This window comes from Ictalurus furcatus, chromosome 11 (genome assembly GCF_023375685.1).
Source record: "Ictalurus furcatus strain D&B chromosome 11, Billie_1.0, whole genome shotgun sequence".
Classification (NCBI taxonomy): Eukaryota; Metazoa; Chordata; class Actinopteri; order Siluriformes; family Ictaluridae; genus Ictalurus; species Ictalurus furcatus.
The window spans coordinates 12,198,346-12,224,317 of record NC_071265.1 but is presented as its reverse complement, the minus strand read 5'-3'; the positions used below and the strand labels follow the sequence as shown (position 1 = coordinate 12,224,317).

Here is a 25,972-nt window from a genome sequence, read left to right as displayed (position 1 = left end):
TTGGATTCCCTCACATGAACCGCTTGCTTCAGGTCATTCCACAACAGTTCTATTGGATTAAAGTCAGGACTTTGATTTGGCCATTCCAAACCATTAACTTTATTCTTCTTTAACCAATCTTTAGTAGAATTACTTGTGTGCTTAGAGTCGTTGTTTTGCTGCATGCCCTACTTTCTTTTGGGATTCAGTTCATGGACAGATGTCCTGACATTTTTACTTTAGAATTTGCTGGTATAATTCGGAATTCATTGTTCCATCAATGATGGCAAGTCATCCTGACCCAGATGCAGCAAAACAAGCCCAAACCATGATACTACCAACACCATGTTTCACAGATGGGACAAGGTTCTTATGCTGGAATGCAGTGTTTTACTTTCTCCAAACATAACCCTTCTCATTTAAACAAAAAATTTCTATTTTGGTCTCATCTATCTACAAAACATTTTTTCCAATAGCCTTCTGGCTTGTCCATGTGATCTTTAGCAAAATGCAGCAATATTCCATTTGGAGAACACGGGCTTTCTCCTTGCATCCCTGCCATGCACACCATTAGTGTTCAGTGTTCTCCTTATGGTGGACACAAACATTAACTTTAGCGAATCTGAGACAGGCCTTCAGTTGCTTAGAAGCTACCCTAGGTTCCTTTGTGATCACGCAGACTATTACACATCTTGCTCTTGGAGTGATCTTTGTTGGTCAACCACCCCTGGTTAGGGTAAAAATAGTCTTGAATTTCCTCCATTTGTACACAGTCTGACTGTGGATTGGTGGACTCCAAACTCTTCAGAGATGGTTTTGTAACCTTTTCCAGCCTGATGAGTGTCATCAACTCCTTTTCTGAGGTCCTCAGAAATCTCCTTTGTTCATGCAATGATACACTTCCACAAACATGTGTTGGGAAGACCAGACTTTGACAGATCCCTGTTCTTTAAATACATTAGGGTGCTCACTCACACCTGATTGTCATCACATTGATTGAAAACACTGTATAATTTAAACTGTATCATTTAAATACTGACACAGGCAAAAAAAAAAACCTCACAGAAATCAATTCCTGGCATAGTAGTATACATAAAGACTTAGGTGGATAAATGAAGTGTAGTGTGCAGTGGTGTAGTGCAGTATGTACAATACCCTACATGTAGATAATGTGCACTTAGCAATTAATATCTGACTAGGTCAGTGTGCAGTTATTCAGCATGTTTATGTGTCTATGGGAAGAAACTGCCTCTGAGTCTGCTTGTGTGCATCCCAATACCGAAGTAGTGTCTGCTAGTAGACTGTAGAGTGAAAACCACCCTATGGTTAGGGTGGCTGTTGTCATTGATAATCCTCCTGGCCCTCCTCAGGCACCAGCTGGTGAACATGTCCTTTAGGGAGGGAAGGTCAACTCCCATGTTGGGCTGGGCAGTTTGTACAACTCTCTGCAAGTTTTAGGGTCTAAAACAGTTCAGGTTTGAAACCAACGGGTAATGCTAAATTAAGCTACTCAAAGGTGCAGTTATAGAACAACATTAGGATACTGGGCCTCAAACAGAATTACATATATGAGATCCATGGTAATTTAAAGTTGCTGATAATTTTCTATGTAGCTCTTCTGCAGTATTTGTTCTTGTACTTACAGTGTGTGCTTGTATTTATACTGCGAAGGGAACAGTCTACTTCGGTCTTTATTATGATTAGAAATTTTGAAAATGTTAACACAAATGAGGGTATTTATTTTAAACAAGGTTCTCAGAACTGTCAGAACTGTTATATGATTGTTATCAATCATATAAACATATTTATGTACTTGACGTTATATTGTATTTATGTTAGGGACACTTGTAACAAAATATTGAAATATTAACATGACCTTTTGCTTTCCCTTTCAGTCTAAATTATAGTGGCGTGTGTTTGGCTTCAGATGCTCAGTTCAGTGATTTTTTGGATGGCATGGGCCCAGCACAGTTTGTGGGTAGACAGACATTGGCCACAACCTCAATGGGTAAGTTTATACTGTCATTTAATTGTGTGATACTTATAATTATATCCCATTGATCCACATGAACTTTGCATTTACATTAATCCATAAGGCAGACATGTTCTCTTAAAGCATCTTACAAATAAAGGCAGAATCTAAAGTACACTTTAGATGTTTGCACAAACCAACAGTTTGTGGATACCTGTCCATCACAACCATATGTGGGCCTTCCCCAAAGTGTTACCACAAAGCTAGAATCATACAATTGTATAGTCTTTTGTGCTGTAGCATTACAATTCCTCTTCACTGGAACTAAGAGGTCTAGCACAATTCCCCTGTACACAAAGTGAGGTCCATGAAGACATGGTTTCCCAAGGTTGGAGTGGAAGAACTTAAATTGCCTGTACAGAGCTGTGACAGATTTGAGATGAATTGGAATGCTGACTATGTATTTAAAAGTGCTACAAATACTTGTCATATAAACAATCAAAATATGAATGTCATAATGTTATATGTTGAAAAAAAAAAACTAACCATGTAACTGAATGCAAAGTAATATACATTGCAACAGTTGTTATCAATCACAGCACAGCAAAAGTGAACATACCTAGATAGCACATGAACAAAAGGAGGTCTCAATGACAAGTTTGGGTGCCTAAATACAGTGTATTTATGTGTGCGCATTTTAGGTGATGTGGAGATTGGGCTGATGGAAAGGAATGGACAGTTGGAGGTTGAAATCATAAAGGCTAGAGGACTCATCATGAAACCTGGCTCCAGAGGCCCTCCAGGTGACTCACCTATGTTCTGATTTCTGTTTAAGAAAATTTGAGAGTTAAAAGGATAGATGGAAATATTGTCTGTGCAAGATATATTATAAGAAATGTGAAAAGAAGTCATTGTATTTCATAAACTTTATCATTTCAAGAAAAGTTTCAATCACCTTTTTGTATTCATCTTAACCATTAATTACTTTTCATACAAATTGTCTTAGGTAAATCCTTTTGCATTTGCATTCATGGATGCAACAATGGATTGTGGGAATAAATGCCCATGGTATAATAGGTTAGGAACTTTCCTTTGTGGGTATGTATCTGTGTCGTCTATCTCCCAAAAACAAGCTCTGGATATGACGCTGAGCATGTGCACTCAACTTCTTTGGTCGACCATGGCGAGGCCTGTTCTGAGTGGAACCTGTCCTGTTAAACCGCTGTATGGTCTTGGCCACCGTGCTGCAGCTCAGTGTCAGGGTCTTGGCAATCTTCTTACAGCCTAGGCCATCTTTATGTAGAGCAACAATTCTTTTTTTCCAGATCCTTATAGAGTTCTTTGCCATGAGGTGCCATGTTGAACTTCCAGTGACCAGTATGAGGGAGTGTGAGAGCGATGACACCAAATTTAACACACCTGCTCCCCACTCATACCTGAGACCTTGTAACACTAACAAGTCACATGACACCGGGGAGGGAAAATAGCTAATTGGGCCCAATTTGGACATTTTCATTTAGGGGTGTACTCACTTTTTTGCCAGCGGTTTAGACATTAATGGCTGTGTGTTGAGTTATTTTGAGGGGACAGCAAATTTACACTGTTACACAAGCTGTACACTCACTATTTTACTTTGTAGCGAAGTGTCATTTCTTCAGTGTTGTCACATGAAAAGTTATAATCAAATATTTACAAAAATGTGAGGGGTGTACTCACTTTTGTGAGATACATGATTGTCTTCACTGAATCATTATAGATTCACATGTTGAGTGTCTCATTGGACTTTTTATTAGGGGAAAAACAAGATTGCTTTTTTGGCACATGTTTGCATTCTGCTGTTAAAATTCGAAAATCCTACCAAAATGTTTAATGTTTGGCAGATCTGTAAAGATCATTTACATTTTTTTTTTACATTTTCCATCTCATCATGCCCCCCTTGCAATTCTGCACCACAGTTTGAATACCTCTGCCCTAAAGCCTTGTGTAACTCACACTCATAGTTATTTCATATTTTTAGCGGCATACATAAAAGTGTACCTTCTGGAGAATGGTGTATGCATAGCCAAAAAGAAGACGAAGTCTGTTCGGAAGTCACTGGATCCTCTTTACAACCAGCTCCTTGTATTCTCTGAGAGGCCACAGGGAAAGGTTGTGCAGGTAACCAATATAAAAATGTGTGTGACATTATAGTAGGGATTTTACACAGAAAATCATTTTATATGAAAAAAAACTGATGTGTTTACTATAAAAAAGTACTTTGAAACCAAGTGTATCTGAAACTAAGAGTTTAAACTAGTTGATATTAAAAATTAGCAGATTACTTTACTGTTACTATAGCATTAACTAGCAATAATAAAAGTGCTGTAATTAATGTTATGTCTATTTTGGAAATGCCTCACCACTAGAAATGAGAACAACTTTTTCCAGATGGCACAAAGAAATGAAAAGTTAGCAAATCATTTCTTGGTTTCCCCAGTGGCAGTTTATTGCATCTCTTGAAGGAAATACAATGAATATGATGCACTTTAAGTGAGAGCACTGATTTACAAAAAAAAAAAAAGATCCCTTAGGGCCTGTGACTTAGCAGCAATGTTAGTGAACTTGAAGTTTGCATATAGTGAATGCTTTCAAATGTGTGGATCAAAGAAAAAAGGGGTAATCAAAACAGAAAACAGAGAAAACATAGCCGCAAACAGACATTATCTGTGTCTGAGCACCTTCAGCAAAGATCACCCCCAGTGCCCAGTTCTTGCCAATTTACATAAAACAAAAAAAATTCCATAGATTAACATTATTTATATTATTATACAGACTTATACAAATTAGACAAAATTTACAGCTCAATCAGACTTTCAGTTCCTGAGAAACAGCAATTTGAACATAACTCTACCCCTTTTGTCATCAAGATTGTGAAGATCCAAAGACCACTTTGCAAAAGTAGGCTTCAAATATTCTGCCAGTCATCACAAATTTCATTAGGTTGAGATAATTGGTCAAAAGGAGTTTGAGCAAATGAAACAATCTAAACAGTATTTTCACTGTATACCTTATCATTCAAGGGATATGCTTGCTTTTGTGGGCACAAAAATGAATGGAGTCCCAAGTGGCCAATTTGAGTAAGACTGCATCAGATAGTAGTGGTTCCCTACCCAAACAAATTCAAGTTTTCTGACAATAGGTCAGTCAACCCTGTTAAATGCCTGCTGAAATCTGTTTAAGTAATTAGGTCAATAACAAAGGTCTACTCGCAGATTACCTTAGATATGCCCTCTACCAAATTTGATCTCAATAGGACTTATGGTTCCTGAAAAACAGCTATTTGAACTTAGCCCAGCCCTTCCCGCTGTGTATGATAACACCTCAAACTTTACATATGAGCTCTTAATGGTTTACTGTATATGCCTTTCAGGATTTGTGCAAATACATACAACGAGTTAAAGCTGTCTGAAAAATTTAGGCTTCACTTTATAAAAACTGAATGGCATGTGACTTCTATATTGCTATATTATATAGTATGTTTTTGATAATTATTGAGGGTCATAATAATAGTAGTAGTAGTAGTAGTAGTAGTAGTAGTAGTAATAGTAGTACTGGTCAATACAAATACAATCTATGCCCATGAACTTTCCAAAGCTGTGCCTTTCCCTAAGAAAAAAGCTAAAAGTTAACAAAAGGCTTGGCTAAACAAATTGGTTTTCAGCCTACACTTAAAGACTGAGACTGTGTCTGAGTCCTGAGCAGTAACTGGAAGGCAGTTCCATAACTGGGGGACAAAGATAGCTCTACCCCCTGCTGTAGCCTTCATTATTCAAGGTACCAACAAAGAGCCTGCACTTTTGATCAAAGCAGCCATGGTGGATAATTAAACACCAAAAGTTCACTCAGGTACTGTGGCGCGAGACCATTGAGTGATTTATAAGACAAAAGTAGTATTTTATAATCAATGTGAAATTTTACTGGAAGCCAGTGCAGTGTGGATAAGATATGTGTGATGTGGTCATATTTTATGGTTCTAGTAAAGACTCTGGATGCTGCATTCTGGACTAATTGGAGCTTGTTTATGCACCTACTGGAACATCCAGACAGCAATGCATTACAACAGTCCAGCCTAGAGGTAACAACACTGATAACAAAACTACTCTGATCCTGATCTGGCCCAAACCTTTCCCAAGATCTGTAACAAATCTGGAAAACAGATGCGACCTGGTTTATTTCTGCAGAATAGGCCAAATTTGGCACAGATACGTTCTCTACATCTGATGTGACTTGAGGCCAGAGCTGGCCCAGCTCAACCTTTAATTTTATTATACAACCCCAATTCCAAAAAAGTTGGGATGCTGTGTAAAATGTAAATAAATATAAATAAAAACAGAATGTAATGATTTGCAAATCTCAAACCCATATTTTACTCACAATAGAACACAGAAAACATATCAAATCTTTAAACTGAGTAAATGTACCATTTTATGAAAAAATAAGGTAATTTTTAATTTGATGGTCACGACTTGTCACAAAAAAGTTGGGATGGGGCAACAAAAGTCTGGAAAAGTAAGTGTTACTAAAAAGAAACAGCTGGAGGTTAATTGGCAACAGGTCAGAAACATGATTGGGTATAAAAAGAGTATCTTAGAGAGGCAGAGTCTTTCAGAAGTAAAGAGGCAGAGGTTCACCAATCTGCAAAAAACTATGTCTACAAACGTAAAATTTCAAAGACTATGAATATCTCATCATCTACAGTATGTAATATCATCAAAAGATTCTGAGTATCTGGAGAAATCTCTGTGCAAAAGGGTCAAAGGTGAAAATTAATATTGCTTGCCCATGATCTTTGGGCCCTCAGGTGGCACTGCATTAAAAATAGGCATGATTCTGTAATGGAAATCACTGCATGGGCTCAGAAACACCTGTGAACACAGTTTGCCATACCATCCACAAATCCTGGTTAATGCTCTGTCATGCAAAGAAGAAGACATTTGTGAACATGATCCAGAAATGCTGCCATCTGCCCTGTACTAAAGATCATCTAAAATGGACTGAGGCAAAATGGAACACTGTGGTCAGATGAATCGAAATTTGAACTTTTTTTGGAAACCATGGACACCGCGTCCTCTAAACTGAAGATGACTAAAGAGGAGAGGGACCATCCATCTTTTTAGCACTCAGTTCAAAAGCCTGTATCTCTGATGGTATAGGGGAGCATTAGTACGTATGGAATGCAAAGGCACCATCAATGCTGAAAGGTATATACAGGTTTTAGAACAACATATGCTTCCATCCAGATTCTATCCCATATTTAATTCTGAGAGAATCTGCCTCTCTAAAATACTCTTTTTATACCCAGTCATGCTACTGACCTGTTGCCAATTATCCTAATTAGTTGCAAAATGTTCCTCCAGCTGTTTCTTTTTAGTAACACTTGGACATGTTGAGACCATCAAATTCAAAATGACCTTATTTTTTCCTTAAAATGGTACATTTCCTCAGTTTAAACATTTGATATGTTTTCTATGTTCTATTGTGAATAACATATGGGCTTATGAAATTTGCAAATCATTGCATTATGTTTTTATTTACATTAATTTACATTTTACACAGAGTCCCAACTTTTTAGGAATTGGGAAAAAACATGGAATTGGATGTTTACCAACAAACATAACTGGGAAAGACCATGAAAAACATTTCTGTGCAATTGCAATTTCGCCAATTCAAGTAGTTTTCCGCAATAAAAACCCACAAAAAAACCCTGCAGAAAATCAAGCATTTGTGGCCGCAGCAATCCCAAAAAAATCTGTGAAATCCTGTATGGACTGACAAGAATTATCAAAATATATACACTTGTTTAAATGACAAAAATAAATGTTAACTTAGCTCAGATAGTATTTAACGTAGTTTTTCCTAAATATTGAAAAAATAATAAAGTCCTCCAATAATGACCTTCATGCCATGTGATTGTAGAAAAGGAAGAGCAAACTGCACTTCCTTGGAATGTGACAGCATGTTTTATTATGTTAAAGTTAAAGCCCCCTTTTTACAGTTACATAGGAAAATAGTAGTTTTGTATTATTTTATCAAAAAAATTGTGTGGGTACTCTAGGCTGTAGCGGGTGGAACATAGATGCTCAGGAGGCAGGAGTGGGGAAAAATGGTGCTCTTTAATTTTATAAGGTGGAAGAAGGGGGAACGTGAGGGCGTGAGGAATCATAGTATAGGTGGTGAAGGTTGCAGACTTCCTGACGTGGGGAGCAGTGATCGGGCTGGAGCAATCTCAAGGCGGGACCCAGGGGCCCGTGGTGTTGTCCCTGTCAGCATTAATGAGACAGGAGAACTTACTCACCTCTCTGTGCTGGTGGTGCACTTTTATACTTTCCTGTCTTCTGCAGAAGGGTGAGGAGCTGCTGCTCTATTCATTAGCCGCCAGCTGTGTGTGCTTCTGCCACCTCGCCTTGCAGCCATGTGCTCTCAAGCTATTCACAACACATGGGGTGCTGAAGCGGAGCTGTCTCTTCATCACAGTACCCCCCCACCCCCCACCCCACCCAGCTCTGAGCCTACTGCAGGTGGATGCTGGGCCCATAAGGCATGCCTTCAGGAGAGGCCATCTGCATTTCCATGATGGGCCCTTGCTTGGTGCTGCACCTGGAAAGAGTCTGGAAAGTCCTGCAACAAGAGAAACTACCCTGGTGTTAGTGTCCTTTGCTCTGGCCAGCCACTGCAAAGAAGCGTGAAATATGAAGTAACAACCTGACGGGTAATACCACAGCTCCTCTATGGCCCACTTTATCGCCAGGGCTTCTCTCTCCATGGCTGTATACTTCACCTCAGCAGGGTTTAGCTTTCAGCTCACGTGTAAGACTGGGTGCTCTTCCCCATCGAAGGTCTGTGACAGGACAGCTCCTAACGAAGTTGGATTCTGCAGGATGGGGGAACTGGTGAGTGCCTGCTTGAGGGCTTGGAATGCCTGCTCCATCTCCTCAATCCACTGCACCAGTCCAGCTGGCCTTTCCTGGTTAGGTCTGAGAGGGGGGAGGCTAGAGAGGAGAATTTTGGCACAAATCTCCTGTAATATCCTGCCAACCCTAAAAGGCACATACCTGTTTCTTCAAGGCAGCTCGGGGTTACATTTTTACTGCCTCTATCTTCTTTTCCTGGTGTTTTAGTCGGCTCTAGCCATTGTTGTATCCCAGGAACTGTGCTTCAGTCAGCCCCAGATGGCACTTCTTTGGGTTGGCACTTCTGAGAGTTTCTAGGATCTTCCCTAGATAGTAGAGGTGGTCCAACCAGGTGGAGGAGTGGATGATGATATCGTCCTGGTAGGCAGCTGCAAATGGCCTGTATGGTCTCAGGACCATGTCCATCAGGTGCTGGAATGTCACTGGCACTCCATGGAGGCCAAAGTGGAGAACCTGTTACTGCCAGTTGCCACTGGCGGTGCTGAAGGCAGTCTTGGGCTTAGTGGTTGGAGCCAGGGCCACTTGCTAGTATCCCTTGGACAGGTCAAGGGTGGAGACGAAGTGGGCTCCCCCCAGCTACTCCACCATGTCATCCACTTGGGGGGTTGTAGCTGTCAAATTTGGACACCTCGTTCAGCTTCTTGAAGTTGTTGCAGAGCCTGATACTGCTGTCAGGCTTTGGCAATATGACAATGTGGCTGGACCAGGGGCTGGAGGACTCCTTGATCTCAGAACATCTGGCTGACCTCCTCCTCAATAGCCTGACAGTGAGCCTCTGGAACAAGGTAGGGCCACTGTCTTACCACTACTTCCGGCAGGGTTTTTATCTCATGGTGGATGTCGGCAAACTGGTCAACCAATTATGTCAGCTCTTGCCATTGCATGGGGGCAAGACACCACTGGCATGGGCTCAATCCATTTTTTCAACAGATTTATGCTATATAGCTGGGTGTCTGCACGCTTACAGGTGGTAGTTTACAGGCCCTGCCAGTGAGGCAGGAATTTACAGGAGGCATTCAGGAGTAAGAGTAGCACCTGGTCAACTGGCTGGCACTCTCTGGGCTGGGCTGGCCAGTTGTAGGCCCTTTGCTGGTCTCGCTGTGCCACCTCCATATGTTCCCGGATAGTCCACGATGACCAGGATATACTCATGACCCTGGGCGGACTTCGGGGGCAGCCCTACGAGGTCCATGCCTCGTAGAGCAACCCCCTCTTTACCAGAAAATAGGAGGCAGGCAGTCTTTGCTCAGGGTATTAGTTAACCCCCTCTGTCTCCTGCACCTGGCCCCAACAGTGTTTTAGATGGTCATACTCCTTTTGCTCGCACCTGAAGTTTCCTTCTTGGGTGACCTGGGGAAACACGGAATACATAGGGTTAGAGTGTGTGCATGTCTCACCTGAGGATGTTCCCTCTACAGTGTCCCCTTCTCCATGGGCCAGGTAGACTTGTTGCACCAGTGGTTGGGAAGCTGGCGGCTTACCCCTGGCAGCCGGTGGGAGGGAGGTTGTGGGGAACCCTGGCTAATCTCGCACAAGAAGTAACAGGATGGGGAGCTCCAGGATCAGCCCAACGAGGAGCAGCCAGTCTCCATTGGAGGATAAAACCCGGACTTCAGCAATGGGAACCAAGTATCTTGGGACAAGCCAGGGTCAAGTTTCTGAGACTGGTTTTCCATTCACCCTGCCAGAGATGGTAGGGGCATCGGTGGGCCTCAAGGCATGGAGGGTACATCCAGCCAGCCCGAGTTTGACAGTTCACTGTGGTGTTGGTGGTTCCGGTTCGGTGGGCATGGGCTCATCCCGGCGAGTTCCATAGGGATGGGGTGGCTATCAGGACGTCTCCTCTCCCTGTGGAGGACCACTTCATTCTGGCAGGGGAGTGGGCCACGGTTGAGGGCCATGGAGGACCTCTTGTTGTTCTCCTCTGCTGATCCTGAGGGTGGCTGACAGCCTTGCTTCCTCTGGCGGCAGAGCTCTTAGGAATCGGTCCATCACCACCCACTCGATGACCTGGGAGGCGGTGCACCAGTCTGGTTGAAGCCACATCCTAGCAGTACAGATGCTGAGTCATCACCCACTCACTCTGCTGTGAGGGTTCTAATGCCTGAGTTGGGGGATTGCTAACTATCCCCTACTGAAACTATGCTGCTCTCACTCTCATTAATGCTTTCTAACATCTGGATGCACACATCTAATGCTGCAATCTTCTCCGTCAGAGTGCTAACTAATATGCACTTATTACAAATAAAGCTACTAGTAACAACAAAGGAAGAATGATTAAACGCCCTGTACTCAACACACTGAACAAGCTGAACATGCCATGATGAATTATAGATACAGTGAGGGAAAGAAGTATTTGATCCCCTGCTGATTTTGTACGTTTGCCCACTTACAAAGAAATGATCAGTCTATAATTTTAATGGTAGGTTTATTTGAACAGTGAGAGACAGAATAACAACAAGAAAATCCAGAAAAACGCATGTCAAAAATGTTATAAATTGATTTGCATTTTAATGAGGGAAATAAGTATTTGACCCCCTCTCAATCAGAAAGATTTCTGGCTCCCAGGTGTCTTTTATACAGGTAACGAGCTGAGATTAGGAGCACACTCTTAAAGGGAGTGCTCCTAATCTCAGCTTGTTACCTGTATAAAAGACACCTGTCCACAGAAGCAATCAATCAATCAGATTCCAAACTCTCCACCATGGCCAAGACCAAAGAGCTCTCCAAGGATGTCAGGGACAAGATTGTAGACCTACACAAGTCTGGAATGGGCTACAAGACCATTGCCAAGCAGCTTGGTGAGAGGGTGACAACAGTTGGTGCGATTATTCGCAAATGGAAGAAACACAAAAGAACTGTCAATCTTCCTCGGCCTGGGGCTCCATGCAAGATCTCACCTCATGGAGTTGCAATGATCATGAGAACAGTGAGGAATCAGCCCAGAACTACACGGAAGGATCTTGTCAATGATCTCAAGGCAGCTGGGACCATAGTCACCAAGAAAACAATTGGTAACACACTACACCGTGAAGGACTGAAATCCTGCAGCGCCCGCAAGGTCCCCCTGCTCAAGAAAGCACATATACATGCCTGTCTGAAGTTTGCCAATGAACATTTGAATGATTCAGAGGACAACTGGGTGAAAGTGTTGTGGTCAGATGAGACCAAAATGGAGCTCTTTGGCATCAACTCAACTCGTCGTGTTTGGAGGAGGAGGAATGCTGCCTATGACCCCAAGAACACCATCCCCACCATCAAACATGGAGGTGGAAACATTATGCTTTGGGGGTGTTTTTCTGCTAAGGGGACAGGACAACTTCACCGCATCAAAGGGACGATGGACGGGGCCATGTACCGTCAAATCTTGGGTGAGAAAACCTCCTTCCCTCAGCCAGGGCATTGAAAATGGGTCGTGGATGGGTATTCCAGCATGACAATGACCCAAAACACATGGCCAAGGCAACAAAGTAGTGGCTCAAGAAGAAGCACATTAAGGTCCTGGAGTGGCCTAGCCAGTCTCCAGACCTTAATCCCATAGAAAATCTGTGGAGGGAGCTGAAGGTTCAAGTTGCCAAACGTCAGCCTCGAAACCTTAACGACTTGGAGAAGATCTGCAAAGAGGAGCGGGACAAAATCCCTCCTGAGATGTGTGCAAACCTGGTGGCCAACTACAAGAAACGTCTGACCTCTGTGATTGCCAACAAGGGTTTTGCCACCAAGTACTAAGTCATGTTTTGCAGAGGGGTCAAATACATATTTCACTCATTAAAATGCAAATCAATTTATGACATTTTTGACATGCGTTTGTCTGGATTTTTTTTTGTTGTTATTCTGTCTCTCACTGTTCAAATAAATCTACCATTAAATTTATAGACTGATCATTTCTTTGTCAGTGGGCAAACGTACAAAATCAGCAGGGGATCAAATACTTTTTTCCCCTCACTGTAACAGCACAAATATCAATAGTGCCCCCAGTGGCCAATTTGAGTGAGATTGTATCAGAAAGTAATGTGTCGCTACCTCAACCTACCATTCAAGTTTCATGATGATTGCTCAATGTTAAGCCTGTCAAATGCCTGCGTAAATCTGATAGACTGATGGCAGTCATGTTTTTAATTAATTAAGTCATCATTAAAATCAATTTACAGATTAGCACATAGATGCAGCACATCAAATTTCAGCTCAATGTGATTTATGGATACTAAGAAAAAGTGATGTCACCATAGCTCTGCCCCCTATAATTAACCATGGCCCAAACTTACCCCAGAATCCTGTCCTGTATAACATTTTAAAGTTTGGTGCATATCCTTTCAATCGGTCATGAGATATTGAGTAAATTAGGCTCTGCATCAATAGATTTGATGGATAATGGGGTTATATTGTTTCCAAATGTCAACAAGTTTCTGATCACTGTTGAGGTCCACACTCTGCTGAGCAGTGTGGCAACAAATTTGTAAAGATAAACCAAAAATCCTATGACTAGTTTGCTAAAGTACATTTTGCATGTTATTCTGATCATCATTAAGAGTCGGGGAGCTAAATGGTTTGGGAGAACACAAGAAATCTTCTGGGTTACACATGTAACCCATGTTTCCCTTCCCTGAGAAGGGAAAGAGACGTTGCGTTTAGCATAACAGTATGGGAGCGCCCTTGCGTGTGTGACCAGTATCTGAAGCTTGTGTAAAATCATGCCTCTACTTATAGACCAGCCTCTGTTATCTGAAGCGAAGATGCAATTCACAGGCCTGCCGTGGTATGACAAAGCTACGCAACATCTTGTTCCCTTCTCAGGGAACAGGGTTACATACAGTACATAACCCAGATGTTCCCTTTCAAAGGGAACTTCGACGTTGCGTTTAGCAAAACAGTATGGGAATGAGAATACCAACTCTGTCATACCGAGGGTACGGCCTGTTCAAAAAGACCCAAGCCCGAGGGTCACTGCAAGACACTCGAGCCCAGGGTGGATTGAATATCCAGGCTGTAATAACAAATGAATGTTTGTGGCGTAGACCACCCTGCAGTAGCATACACATCCTGCAAGGATACCCCTTTGGACAAAGCTTTCAAGGAAGCGACCGCCCGAGTGGAATGAGCCCTTATGCCCAGAGGCGTAGCAAGACTGTGCGCCTCATAAGCAATAAAGATTGCTTCCAATATCCAATTAGAGATGCGCTGCTTTGACACAGCATCACCTCTACTGTCACCACCAAAGCAGACCAGCAGCTGCTCCAACTTACGCCACTGGCCGGAGCGGTGGATGTAAGTACAGAGAGCCCTTACTGGACACAACAGGTGCATCCTCTCTTGTTCTGGTGTGAGGAACAGAGGAGGGTAGAAAGCCTGCAACACCACAGGGTGGGAAGCCGATGTAGGCACCTTAGGAATAAAATCCGGCCTAGGATACAGGAAGGCCTTGGCTAATCCAGGGGCAAAGTCAAGGAAGGAAGGGCAACAGAGAGAGCTTGTAGATCTCCCACTCCCTTGAGAGATGTCAGAGCCAGCAGAAGAGCTACCTTTAGAGTCAGAAGCTTCTTAGAGGCTGACTCTAAGGGCTCAAATGGGGCCCCTGACAGACCTTCCAAGACCACAGAAAGGTCCCAGGAAGGTATGCGCGACCTGCAATTGGGCCGCAGTGTGAGACCATGAACCTCAAAGTTAGAGGATGTTGCCCCACAGAGGCTCGGTCAACAGGGGCATGGCTGGTCAAAATGGACTCCATGTAAACCCTGATTGGAGAAGGAGTTGTAAGAACTCCAGGACTGTAGCTATTGCGCAGTTCACTGTGTCTAGCTGACGTTCCTCACACCACAAGACAAAAAGCCGCCACTTTAATGCATACAATTTCTTTCTGGATGGTGCTCTAGCATTTAACATAGTCTCTACAACCTCAGTTGTGAGACCAGAATCTGTGAGCCGGTGCCCCTCAGGGGCCAGACCCACAGTTTCCATAGTTCTGGCCGAGGGTGATAAATCAGCCCTCCGGCTTGAGACAGTAGATCCCTGCAGATGGGAATCTCCCAAGGAGTTCCGTTGAGCAGGGAAATTATCTCTGAGAACCATATTCGAGCTGGCCAAAAAGGTGCTACTAGCAGCAGACGTAGACGTCTCGGCGAACTCTCGCTAGAACTTGTGGGAGCAATGCGGTCGGGGGAAAAGCATATAGACGTGACCTTGGCCACATGTGCACCATGGCGTCCAGCCCCAATGGTGCGGGAGGAGTTAGGCAGAACCACAGCGGGCAGTGTGTTGTCTCCTTGGAGGCAAACAAATCCACTTCTGCATGTCCGAACCTCCGCCATATGGACTCCACCACTTGTGGGGGAGGCTCCAACCCCCGGGCCTCAGCCCCTGCCTCGACAGGATGTTCCGGAATGTACATTGCTACCTGGAATGTACATTGCACTCACTGACAAGAACTTTCCCTCTGCCCAGAGAAGGATTAATTGCGCCTGCCTGAACAGGGGGCGTGAACTTAACCCTCCCTGGTGGTTGATATACAAGACCACCGCTGTGTTGACTGACACAACTAACACATGGTGACCTCTCAACTGAGGAAGATAGAATTTCAGTGCTGGGAATATAGCCCGCATCTCTAGGGGATTTATATGCCACTCCAGATGAGGGCCGCTCCAAAGACCGTGAGCTGGACAGCCATCTAAGACTGCACCCCAGCCCGTGAGGGAGGCATCTGTCATTACCGTTATGCGATAAGGAGACGCCCCTAAAGTGTGACCTGAGGCTAGAAACTGCGGACACCTCCAAATACTCAGAGCACGTAGGCATTGCCGCGTGACACTGATTTCTCTCAGAGGTTTCATCCTCGGATGAAACCCCCGACTTTTCAGCCACCACTGAAACGGTCTCATGTGCAATAGGCCCAACGGTATGACGTTGGCTGCTGCTGCCATAAGGCCCAACAGTCTCTCGTAGAGACTGGAGGGGATGCCCAGACCCAGCTTTATTTTGCTCAAAGTTGATAGGATTGATCCTACGTGTGTTGGGGATAGAAATGCCCTCATCGTAGTAGAATCCCATATAACCCCTAGAAAAGTTGTCCTCTGCACTGGAGAAAGCATACTTTACTTGAGGTTCAACTTTAGCCAAAAGCTCCTCATGTGGGCGAGAACAACATCTCAATGTTGAAGCGCCAGTTCCCTGGATTGTGCTAGAATTAACCAGTCATCCAGGTAGTTTCGTACACGGATGCCCTGTAGTCGCAAGGGAGCCAGAGCAGCATCCATGCACTTTGTGAAGGTGCGAGGGGATAAAGCTAGCCTGAAGGGAAGAACCCGAAATTGGTATGCGTTGTCTCCAAACGCAAACCTCAGAAATTCCTGTGACTCGGCGATATTGCTATGTGGAAATATGCATCTTTCAGATCTATCGTCACAAACCAGTCCTCAAACTGAATCTGTGGCATGATAAGTTTGAGCGTCAGCATCTTGAACCTGTATGTCCAAAGAGTACAGTTCAGATTATGCAGATCTAAAATTGGCTGCATACTCCCATCTCTTTTGCGGACCAGGAAATAATGGCTGTAACAACCTCCCTCCCTCAGGGAACGGGCTACATGTTCTGTGGTCTCTTTGTCCAAAAGGGAACTTACTCCCTGTGCTAACATTGGGCTCTGCTCTGTGCTGACAACTGTGGTGAGCACACCTCTGAACCGGGGGGGTCAAGCTCTGAACTGGACCTGGTAACCCTTTTCTATTGTAGACAGAACACATGGAGACATATTTGGCAGTAGTTTCCACACTGCCAGATGGTCTTTCAGTGATGCTAGCTTTTCCACATTCTGTTGGAGGGAAAGCATCAGATTTCCGTCGCCCTGTGACAGCTCACTGACCAGAGAAGGCTGAAAACCTGGGATGGCCTTGGCTAGGGCAGGCCCTACAATAGCACTGGGGGCTATCTGCCCTAACAACCTCATGTCCCCTGATACGTCCCTCCGTGGCCCATCAGGACCGTTCCTTCCTTGCCTGCTTTGCTTTTATAATCATTTTTAGATCAGACCTGTTAGCAAGCTGCGGCTATGGCCGCCCAGTCCCCCTGGCTCTCCGTGGGGGGAGGCGGGCCACCACACTAGCCTTCTGTGCCTCCCTCACACTAGCGTTGGCCCAGGCTCCACTTATGGATGCCCTGGTGAACTCAACACGACGGGGAAGGAACTGGCTGAACACCGCCGTTTACTGGTTTGCCTCACGAAACCTGTCAGCGATGGCATTAACCACGCCGCCAAACAGGCCAGGAGGATTAACAGGGGCATCCAGCAAGGAGACCTTATTTTGTCCCCCATCACTGAGAGGTTGAGCCATAGGTGCCTCTCCGCCACAATCAAGCTACCCATTGAACGACCAATATGACGGGCCGTTTGTTTGGTCGCCCGGAGAGATAAATCTGTGGCGCGGCACAGCCCTGCCACTGCCTCGGGCCCAATTCCCTCCCCAGTATCGAGCTCACTCATCAGGTCTGCTTGGTAGGCCTGCAACACTGCCATTGTATGCAGTGACCCACAAGTAAGACCCGCTGCCGCATAGGCTTTGCCCACCAACACCGAGGTGGCCTTACATGGCTTGGAAAGTAAAGTTGGCCTCCCTAAATTACCTGCCATTGATGGAGAGAGGTGTCTCGCAAGTGCCTCCTCCACCTTCGGCATCGCTAAATAGTCATGCTGCTCACTCCCCATGACGGCTGAGTAATCAGTCGCGGGGTTATAAACACGGCTAGTGTATGGTTTTCTCCTGAAACTCAACTCCCTTCGGACGAGAAGAGAGCGAGACGCGAGCGGAGCTGCCTAATTGTGAAATGTTCACAATGCAGACAGACAGACCCTTCGAGAGCTGCCGTCGCATGCTTCATGCCCAAACACTTCGCACAGAAAGCGTGTCCGTCTCCTCCCGTGATGAAACGGGAGCAAGGCGTAACACACTTTCTGAAATCTCTCTCGCTCATTCTTTCTTTCTCTTTTCTTTTTAAAAAGGGATAGAAAATGTAGAGATTTTGAGAAAATATAGAGTAGAAATTAAGCGTCTTTTTGTCACACAAACAACAGACATGCAAATTATTGGAAAAAGGGGTGGGCAGAGCTAAATTATTTAAATGGAAAATATATACAGGTTGAGCTAAGGAATCAGCAACAACAAGAATTTTCACCGTGGCTCTTATTTTCCAAGAGATACGCTCATTTATTGTTTCATTTTTTTTTTGTCTCATTTTTAAGTAACCAGGTCCAAGGTCCCCCACACATAACTTTCAGCTCGATCAGACATGCAGTCCTTGAGAAACATTTATCTGACCTTAGCTCAGCCCTTATGCATGACCATGTCCCAAACTTTGCACACAACCTCAGAATCTTGTCCTATATATATGGTTCAGGTTTTGTGCAAATCCAGACGAAAAGTCATTTTAGAGTTAGAGCTAATGGCCATATTGTTTATTGGACAACATGCTTTTCATAATTATTGAGGGTCACTCTTTGCTGAGTAGTTTGACACCAAAATTGTGAAGTTAGGACAAAAATCCAAGACCAAGTTGTCAAAAGTAGGTTTTGCATTTTATTCAAATTAGCAAACAAATGTAAGAGGGTGGAGTTAAATGGTTCTTTTTTGTTAAATGGCTTTTTTATTCGAGAGAACCCAAGGAATAAGTAGCAAAAAAATATATATATATTGTAGGACTTATGATATTTGAGATGAGCCAAAATGTATAACACATTGCTATAGCACCACCTTTAGGCCAATCAGGTCGGAGTAGCAAGAGGGAGTACTATCCACTGACCAAGTTTCATGTCTCTAGGACTTACAGTTTGGTCTGCACGATCAGTCTTAACAAAGAAGAAGAAGAAGAAGAAGAAGAAGAAGAAGAAGATAATCCTAACAAAAAAATTGGGTTCCAGCACCTTTGGTGCTTGGACCCTAATTGATATGAATAGATTCCATGGCTATATGCTAGAGATTTTAATGTTTCTAAAAACAACAACAACAACATTGATCTAGCTTTCTGTACATTCAAGGCAATTAGCAAGGAAGCAGTTGACACTGATGACCACAAATTGTCCAATGACCTGTCCACTTTGAATAATGCTATAATTCTACAGACAATTTCGTGTACCCTTTAACAATATGTGAACCCCTGATGAGTGCAGGATAATCAAGAGGTCTGGTTCCTTCTATGTTCAAGTCTTACCTTTACGTAAGGTCCACTTTTGACCCCTCTACAGACCTATTTCCCTTCTTACATTTCTGTCCAAAACTCTGGGATATGCTCTTCTCAAAACTCAACACATGTTTCTTCAACTAAATACACTGAATACCAAGCAGTCTTTATACAAGGCCATGCTTTCCATAGAAACTATCAGGTAATGCTCTCCACAAAGCCAGGGAAACTGTATGTTCTCAGTTTGACCTGTCAGGATACTGTGAATCACTAGATTCTCATATTCACTCTTGTTAACAGAGAGTGAGCTACTCTCTGACCTGGTTTTAGGATCAGTCCTTCCACATAGCATAGAGAAATTCAGTTTCATCACCGCACAGCCTCACTCTGGACGTTCTACAAGGATCAGTTTTTGGTCCGTTCTTGTTTAAGTGATTAAGTTCTTGCTGGGTGATCAAATCTCATGACTAGTACCACTGCACTGCAAACCACGTGTAAACCATGTGTCCCCCCAGATGTGATTGAGAACTTGCAAATGCCTTGGTGGAAGAGTGGGGTAACATCTCACAGCAAGAACTGACCAATCTGGTGCAGACCATGAGGATGAGATGCACCTTAGTATTTAAAGCAGCTGGTGGCCACACTGGACACCTCCCCCCCCCCAGCTTTGTTCAGGGACTCATTATACCATTTCGGTACGTCAAATATCTGTGAACCTTGTTCAGTTTATGTCTCAGTTGTTGAATCATTTTATGTTAATTATGTTAATAGGAATATTTACAAATGTTAAGAAATTTGCAGGAAATAAAAGCACCTGCATATGAGAGGAAGTTTCTTTTTTTTTTTTTTTGCTGAGTTTATGTTTCATAGAAGATATCGGAATTCCTGGATCAAGCAATTGAAAATGAATCTCACCATTCAAAAAGCAGAATTGATCTACCTGGATCAGAATTTGCAGTAATACCCTCACAGAGCATTCTCCACTTGACACCAAGGCTACTGGTGTGATGTTAGATGACAGACTCAATATCTCAGATCACCACCAGGTCATGCAGATTTCTTCTTCAAACTAGAGTACTTATTACTTTATATTGCTGCAAATTCAACTTTGTGCACAATACTTCTGAATTAGAGTTTCTGCCTAATAGAAGTGTAGAGGCGGACAACAAATTAAAGGAAAAAATTAACATAAAATGTCTTCGTATGGTGTTGAGTCACTATAAGTAACTAGAACAACTCCAATGTACCAATGTGTTTCAATAAGTCTCTGGAATGTTACTGAAAAGATGAACACCATTCATCCAAAACATATTCCCTCAGTTGGTATTTAATGAGGGTGGTGGAGAATACTGCCTAAAATGCTGGTTAAAAATCTCACATAGGTATTCAATTGTGTTGAGATCTGTTGACTACAAAGGCCACTTACATGCATCATTTTCATACTCATCAAACCATCCAGTGAGTCCTTATGCCCTGTAGTACTAATGAGATTTAACTATCAGCTATCAGTTTCAGTCCTGGATGGCCATAATTCAGCACTGTTTGATAATGTTTCAGGTCAAACACAACTTATTCCCTTAGCCTATGGTGTAACTCATACTTATAAGGGATGTTTTCAATAATAAACTAATAAACCCAATAACAATAAGTACTGTTTCTGTGTAAATTCTGCCTGTGTAGATATGAGGAGAGTAAAATTGCTAAATGCACTAGCAGCATGTTTGAAATTGTGGTAGAAAGGCCTGCCACAGAGCCAGCAAAACTTTTGGGACTAAAGAAGAAATGCAAGTTCAGTAATCAATACAGTGTGTGAAAGTAGCTCTTATTAAGTAAAGACACTCATCAGAACAAGTAAATTGTGTGAAACTGTGTGCTTATATAATATTTGTTTATTAATTTATTTTATTGAAATGATGAACTTGTATAAATTACTTCTTGTTAAAACAGTGTTATAATTATTAGTTTATTAGTGTTATAATAATTTGTTATTTTAAATGACTTTTATTTGCCTTAAATAGAATGGATAAAAAACACAAGCAAGCAACCCTGATTTACACCTGTTGTTGGGAGACGGACAAATTCACAACCAAAAAGAAACTGCTACTAATTGCCAAACTATTGTATATAGGATTATTTAATGGAAATTCCATTTCTCCGCCATTTTCTTGCATGGACTTAACACTTTTTGCAGGATCCTCCCTTAAATGCATATGTACAGTGGATTTAAAAAGTCTGCACACCCATGTTAAAATAGCAGGTATTTTTGGATGTAAAAAAAAATGAAATGAAAATAAATCATTATAGAGCTTTCTATAATCTTTAACATGATACTGCAACCATCAAAATCCAAGTGAAAAAGAAATAGAAAAAGGTTAGGAAAATAAGAAAAGGAAAAAGAAAACAACTGCAATAAACTGGTTGCCTAAGTTGCAAATAAATATCAGCTGTTTCTGTAGGATTTTTATTTTTTGCCATTATCCACAAAGAGCTTACAAAGCATGTATGGAATCTCATTGTTGAAAAGTATCAATCAGGAGAGAGGGACAAAAGAAAGGCTTATCACTCTAAGTGGTGGTGCCAGCAACATGCTATGGTACTGGTTCTCTTTAGCTGGGCCTGGGGCTCTAGTCAGGATAGCGGGAATCATGGCTCCAAATACCAATCTGTTTTGGTACAAAAGCTGCAAGCCTCTGTTCGACATCTGAAACATTTTCGCCATCGAGCATGAGAAATACCCAAAGCAGTAATCAAAGACAACAAAAGAATTGCTTCAGAAGTAGGCGATTTCCATTTTCCATTTTAGAATGGCCCAGTCAGAGCCCAGATCTAAATCCTACCAAGAGGAATTGAAGAGGGCTGTGCAGAGTGGCTGAATTTTTTTTTTTTATATATATATCACAAAAGCTTGAATTTTTAACAGGGGTGTGTAGACCATATATATCCACTGTATCAAAGGTAAAAGTGCATTTTGCACATTCCCTCATGAACAGTGCTTAAATTGCATGTTCTGTTTCACCCGTTTTAACAAGAGGTTGTTGCTAACACCTGGATATCCTCTAGTACAAATGCAGTACAGACTAAACGTGTCAGTGCCCAACAAAGTAGTCAAGCTTTGTACCACAGGACCACTCTGTGTAGCTGATGGCTACTGAAAATTGGTTGAGGTCATTCCTTCTTCTATGAAGTTGATCAAAGCCTTCTGGCAGCAGGGCATGTGGATTGGGAAATGGGAAAACTCGCTGCCAATTCAGTTTATGCATGGTACCAAGTGTATCTGGAGTAGTCCACATTGTTGAAAGCATGAAAAGCAACCCTGTCTTGGGTAGTTGGGATGTTTTTCCAGCCTGTTGGCAAAGAAGCTTCAGAATCACAAAAAGCCAAAAGAACAAAGAAGGTCATGCTAAGGACTCCTAAAAACTTTATCTTAACACTTCACAGGCAGTTCCTTGATCTTCATGACTGCAGGACTGACCTGATCTGCTATTTTAGCTATGAGACCTCGCAAAGTCAGTGATGTTATGAATATTTATTAATTATGCAGTTTTTAGACTAATAAATAAATAAATAATTTGGAGGACATCAAACAACAATTTAATTTTATTTCTGTAAAGAGTCTCTTTAAAATGAGCAGAAAAAAAATCCCATTCTTATATATTAAATTTGATGTTGCAATACAGCAAAAAGAGAAATAATCTCTGTGGGGGTGAATATTTTCTGGAGGCACTGTATATATGCTGAAAACATTCAACATGAACATTACTGTCCTTCACAGATCATTGTTTGGGGAAACTACAGCCGAATGGATCGTAAGTGCTTCATGGGTGTGGCCCGTATTTTATTGGAGGAATTGGATTTGACAAGCATGGTGATTGGCTGGTACAAGCTTTTCCCCACCTCCTCTATGGTGGACCCCACTATGGCACCACTCATTCGCCACTCATCACAGCTCTCACTGGAGAGCACAGTTGGGCCATGCTGTGAACGCTCATAAGACAAAGAACAAAGTTTTTTTTTTTTTCTGTAAGGGCTCTCAAGACCCTTGACTTTAGAGTGCTGCTTGTGCATGCCTGTAGCAGCCATCTGGGGCCTACTAGAATACTTCAGAATCCTCTAGAACCACCCAGAAATTTCAGAAAGTAATCATACCTAAAGAAGTATTCTATTTTAACTGCACTTGGCAGACCAAAAACATGATCTGAAGACTGACTGTCAACGAGTTCATAATTCACAATAATTAAATTGGATTTACTTTATCTGTTCTTCATTAGAGACCTCTCTGTTTTTATCAACATGAGTACAGCTTTGATGGAGACGAAATACATGATTTGTCTTGGCTTATTAATTGTCATTAAAAGGCAAAATGTTGCATCATTTGTGTTGAACACAGCAATACATCACTTTGTATATTACCAATTTGTGTGAAAAAGCAGTGCAGTGGAAATATAACCAACGGTTGCTAACATATGTCACAGAAATAAATTTTTGAGTTATTGTTAACACAAAAGAAATGGACATAAATTAGATTAGACATAAAAATGCTCGTGTTTGGTACTTGGCTCACTCATTCACTTGCTGTTTTCCCCTTCTTGTTTTAACTGTGCTGTTCCTTACCTGGCATTACCTGAAGGGTCATGCCATAGAGTGCTGCAGGGATGATATATTTTAGTAGGCCAACCAGGAGGTTAGCAGCACCCTGGTTCCCTTGACAAAAATCCAGTACGATGTTTTGGATTATTGCAGAAAATAAGTTCTGTGACCAACAAAAGTTTATGATTTGTACACGTTTTGTTCATCAAGATAATTTTCACAAAAATAACTTTTATGAAATTTGAAGCCTTAATACAATCACCACCACCACTAAGCTTCCGAAAGAATTTGAAAAAAAAACCCCACTACAATTGGAAAATACTATGAATTGATAAATCCACAAGTTGGAAAGTTTGAGTTGGACTACTTTGCAAGAGTGCAAGTATAAACACAACAAGGCTGTAGTAGATGAGTTTTCCTGTTCATCGTGATGACTTTTAATGTCACCGACAACCTATGTAGTCCCATTTAGCCATACTTTAGCAACTGCCTTTTTCAAGACACTTAAAACCTTAACAAAATCATGATTGGGGTATTACTGTTGTGTTTTATATGGTAGATTAAAACGTGAAAATATCTTGAGCTTGTGTTAAGTACAGACCTTTCTTCAGGCATTTAACCAAAACCTCATTCAAAAAAACCAACTAACTTTGGGACGATGGAACCGTAAGTACTAAAATGTACTAATTTCTGGGTTTTAGGATTTATTTTTTCATCACTCTATTGCTCACAAAACAGAGGCTAACTGATTTATCAGGCACATACAGGATTTAAAAGGGACATAACTTTAATTGTTGTTGTGACCAATAATTCCACATATTCTAGCTGAGGAATATTAGGTTGCTGAGATGCTTTTTCACAATCAAATAATGTACAAAATAAGGTATAGTTCTTTGTATGTGTAAGAGCTAAAATAAGAATTAGAATGCCAGAAAACAAGTGTTCATGAAACAAATGAAAGTAAATATCTTACACTGCATCATGTGATGGTCTAGTTGAGCACTTCATATTGATTTTTTTCCCTCATAGCTGCTTGTCAAGTGTGAGTGGGCCAAACAATGTTTTTGTTTTTTTTTTTATTAATAATATTATTATAATTATTATTTGAAACCTTTATTGTTGCAAATGCAGAACTTTCAGTAGCAATGTTATAGCATTATATAGTAGCACAGGCATAAAAGCCTTTCTGGTTTGCCAGAATATACAGTAAGATCTAGAGTAAGTGGTTTCAAAAAACAAATTTCAGTACTAGCTGAATATGTAGCAGCTGAGATATATAAATTAAACATGAATATTCTATTGCATTGCACTAGTTTTTGCATTATTTGCAATGGTAATTATTCACATTGTTAAAATATATTACTGATGTTGGGAAAGCAAAGAGAGAAGGTTCTTCATAAAAAAATTACTTGGAGTAATTAAGCCATTACAAATTACATAAAATTAATATATAAATTAAATTAATTGCTAGTTTCTTTTTTGGGGTAATATAAAATCTACAACATATGAAGCAATAAGAAGTAGATATATATCTATATATGCAGTATGTACACATACAGTGTATACACACACATAATGTCTCTCTCTCTCATATATATATATATATATATATATATATATATATATATATATATATATATATATATATACACATAGGGTATAAATAGTCTATACAACACTATATATGGCAATATTTTCTCACTTATCCTTTCAAAAACATTCTAGATCTGTCAAATTGTGAGGGCATCTCCTGTGCACAGCCCACTTCAGGTCACCCTACACATATTTAGTTAGATTCAGGTCTGGGCTCTGGCTAGGTCATTCAAAAACATTGATCTTCTTTTAGTTAAGCCATTCCTTGGTTTATTTGGATGTATGCGCTGGGTCACTGTCATGTTGAAAGGTGAAATTCCTTTTCATCTTCAGCTTACTAGCAGATGCCTGAATGTTTCACAATAAAATTGACTGGTATTTGTAACTATTCATGATTCCCGCCACCTTGATAAAAACCCTTGCTCTGGCTGAAAAGAAGCAGCCCTAAAGCATGATGCTGTCACCACGATGCTGCACCTTGGGTATGGTGTTGTTTTGGTAATGTGCTTTTTTTTTTTTTTTTTTTTTTACACCAAACATACCTTTTGAAATTATTATACCTTTTGCAATTGGTCTCATCGACCATAACACAAACTTTGTAAGCTTTTTGTGGACCATGGCTTCAGCAGTCATATGAAACCAACAAGATATGAAGAAAATCCAACAGAAACAGCTGATCTTTATTATGGGTTAATCAGAATAATTTCATTGATGACAGCTATATGATAAT

General features: G+C 41.6%; 1 protein-coding gene across 2 annotated transcripts in view; it reads left to right on the top strand.

The window, feature by feature from the left end:
* rims4 (regulating synaptic membrane exocytosis 4) overlaps nucleotides 1-24,000 on the top strand; it is an 86,562-nt gene extending 62,562 nt beyond the window's left edge. For both annotated transcript variants that reach the window (XM_053636026.1, XM_053636025.1), the window contains 4 exons: nucleotides 1,875-1,987; nucleotides 2,653-2,754; nucleotides 3,969-4,108; nucleotides 22,835-24,000. In XM_053636026.1, the coding sequence (XP_053492001.1) occupies nucleotides 1,875-1,987; nucleotides 2,653-2,754; nucleotides 3,969-4,108; nucleotides 22,835-23,053 (574 nt within the window). In that variant the 3' untranslated portion in view covers nucleotides 23,054-24,000. The remainder of the gene's footprint in view (nucleotides 1-1,874; nucleotides 1,988-2,652; nucleotides 2,755-3,968; nucleotides 4,109-22,834) is intronic.
* The last annotated feature ends 1,972 nt before the right edge of the window (nucleotides 24,001-25,972 follow it).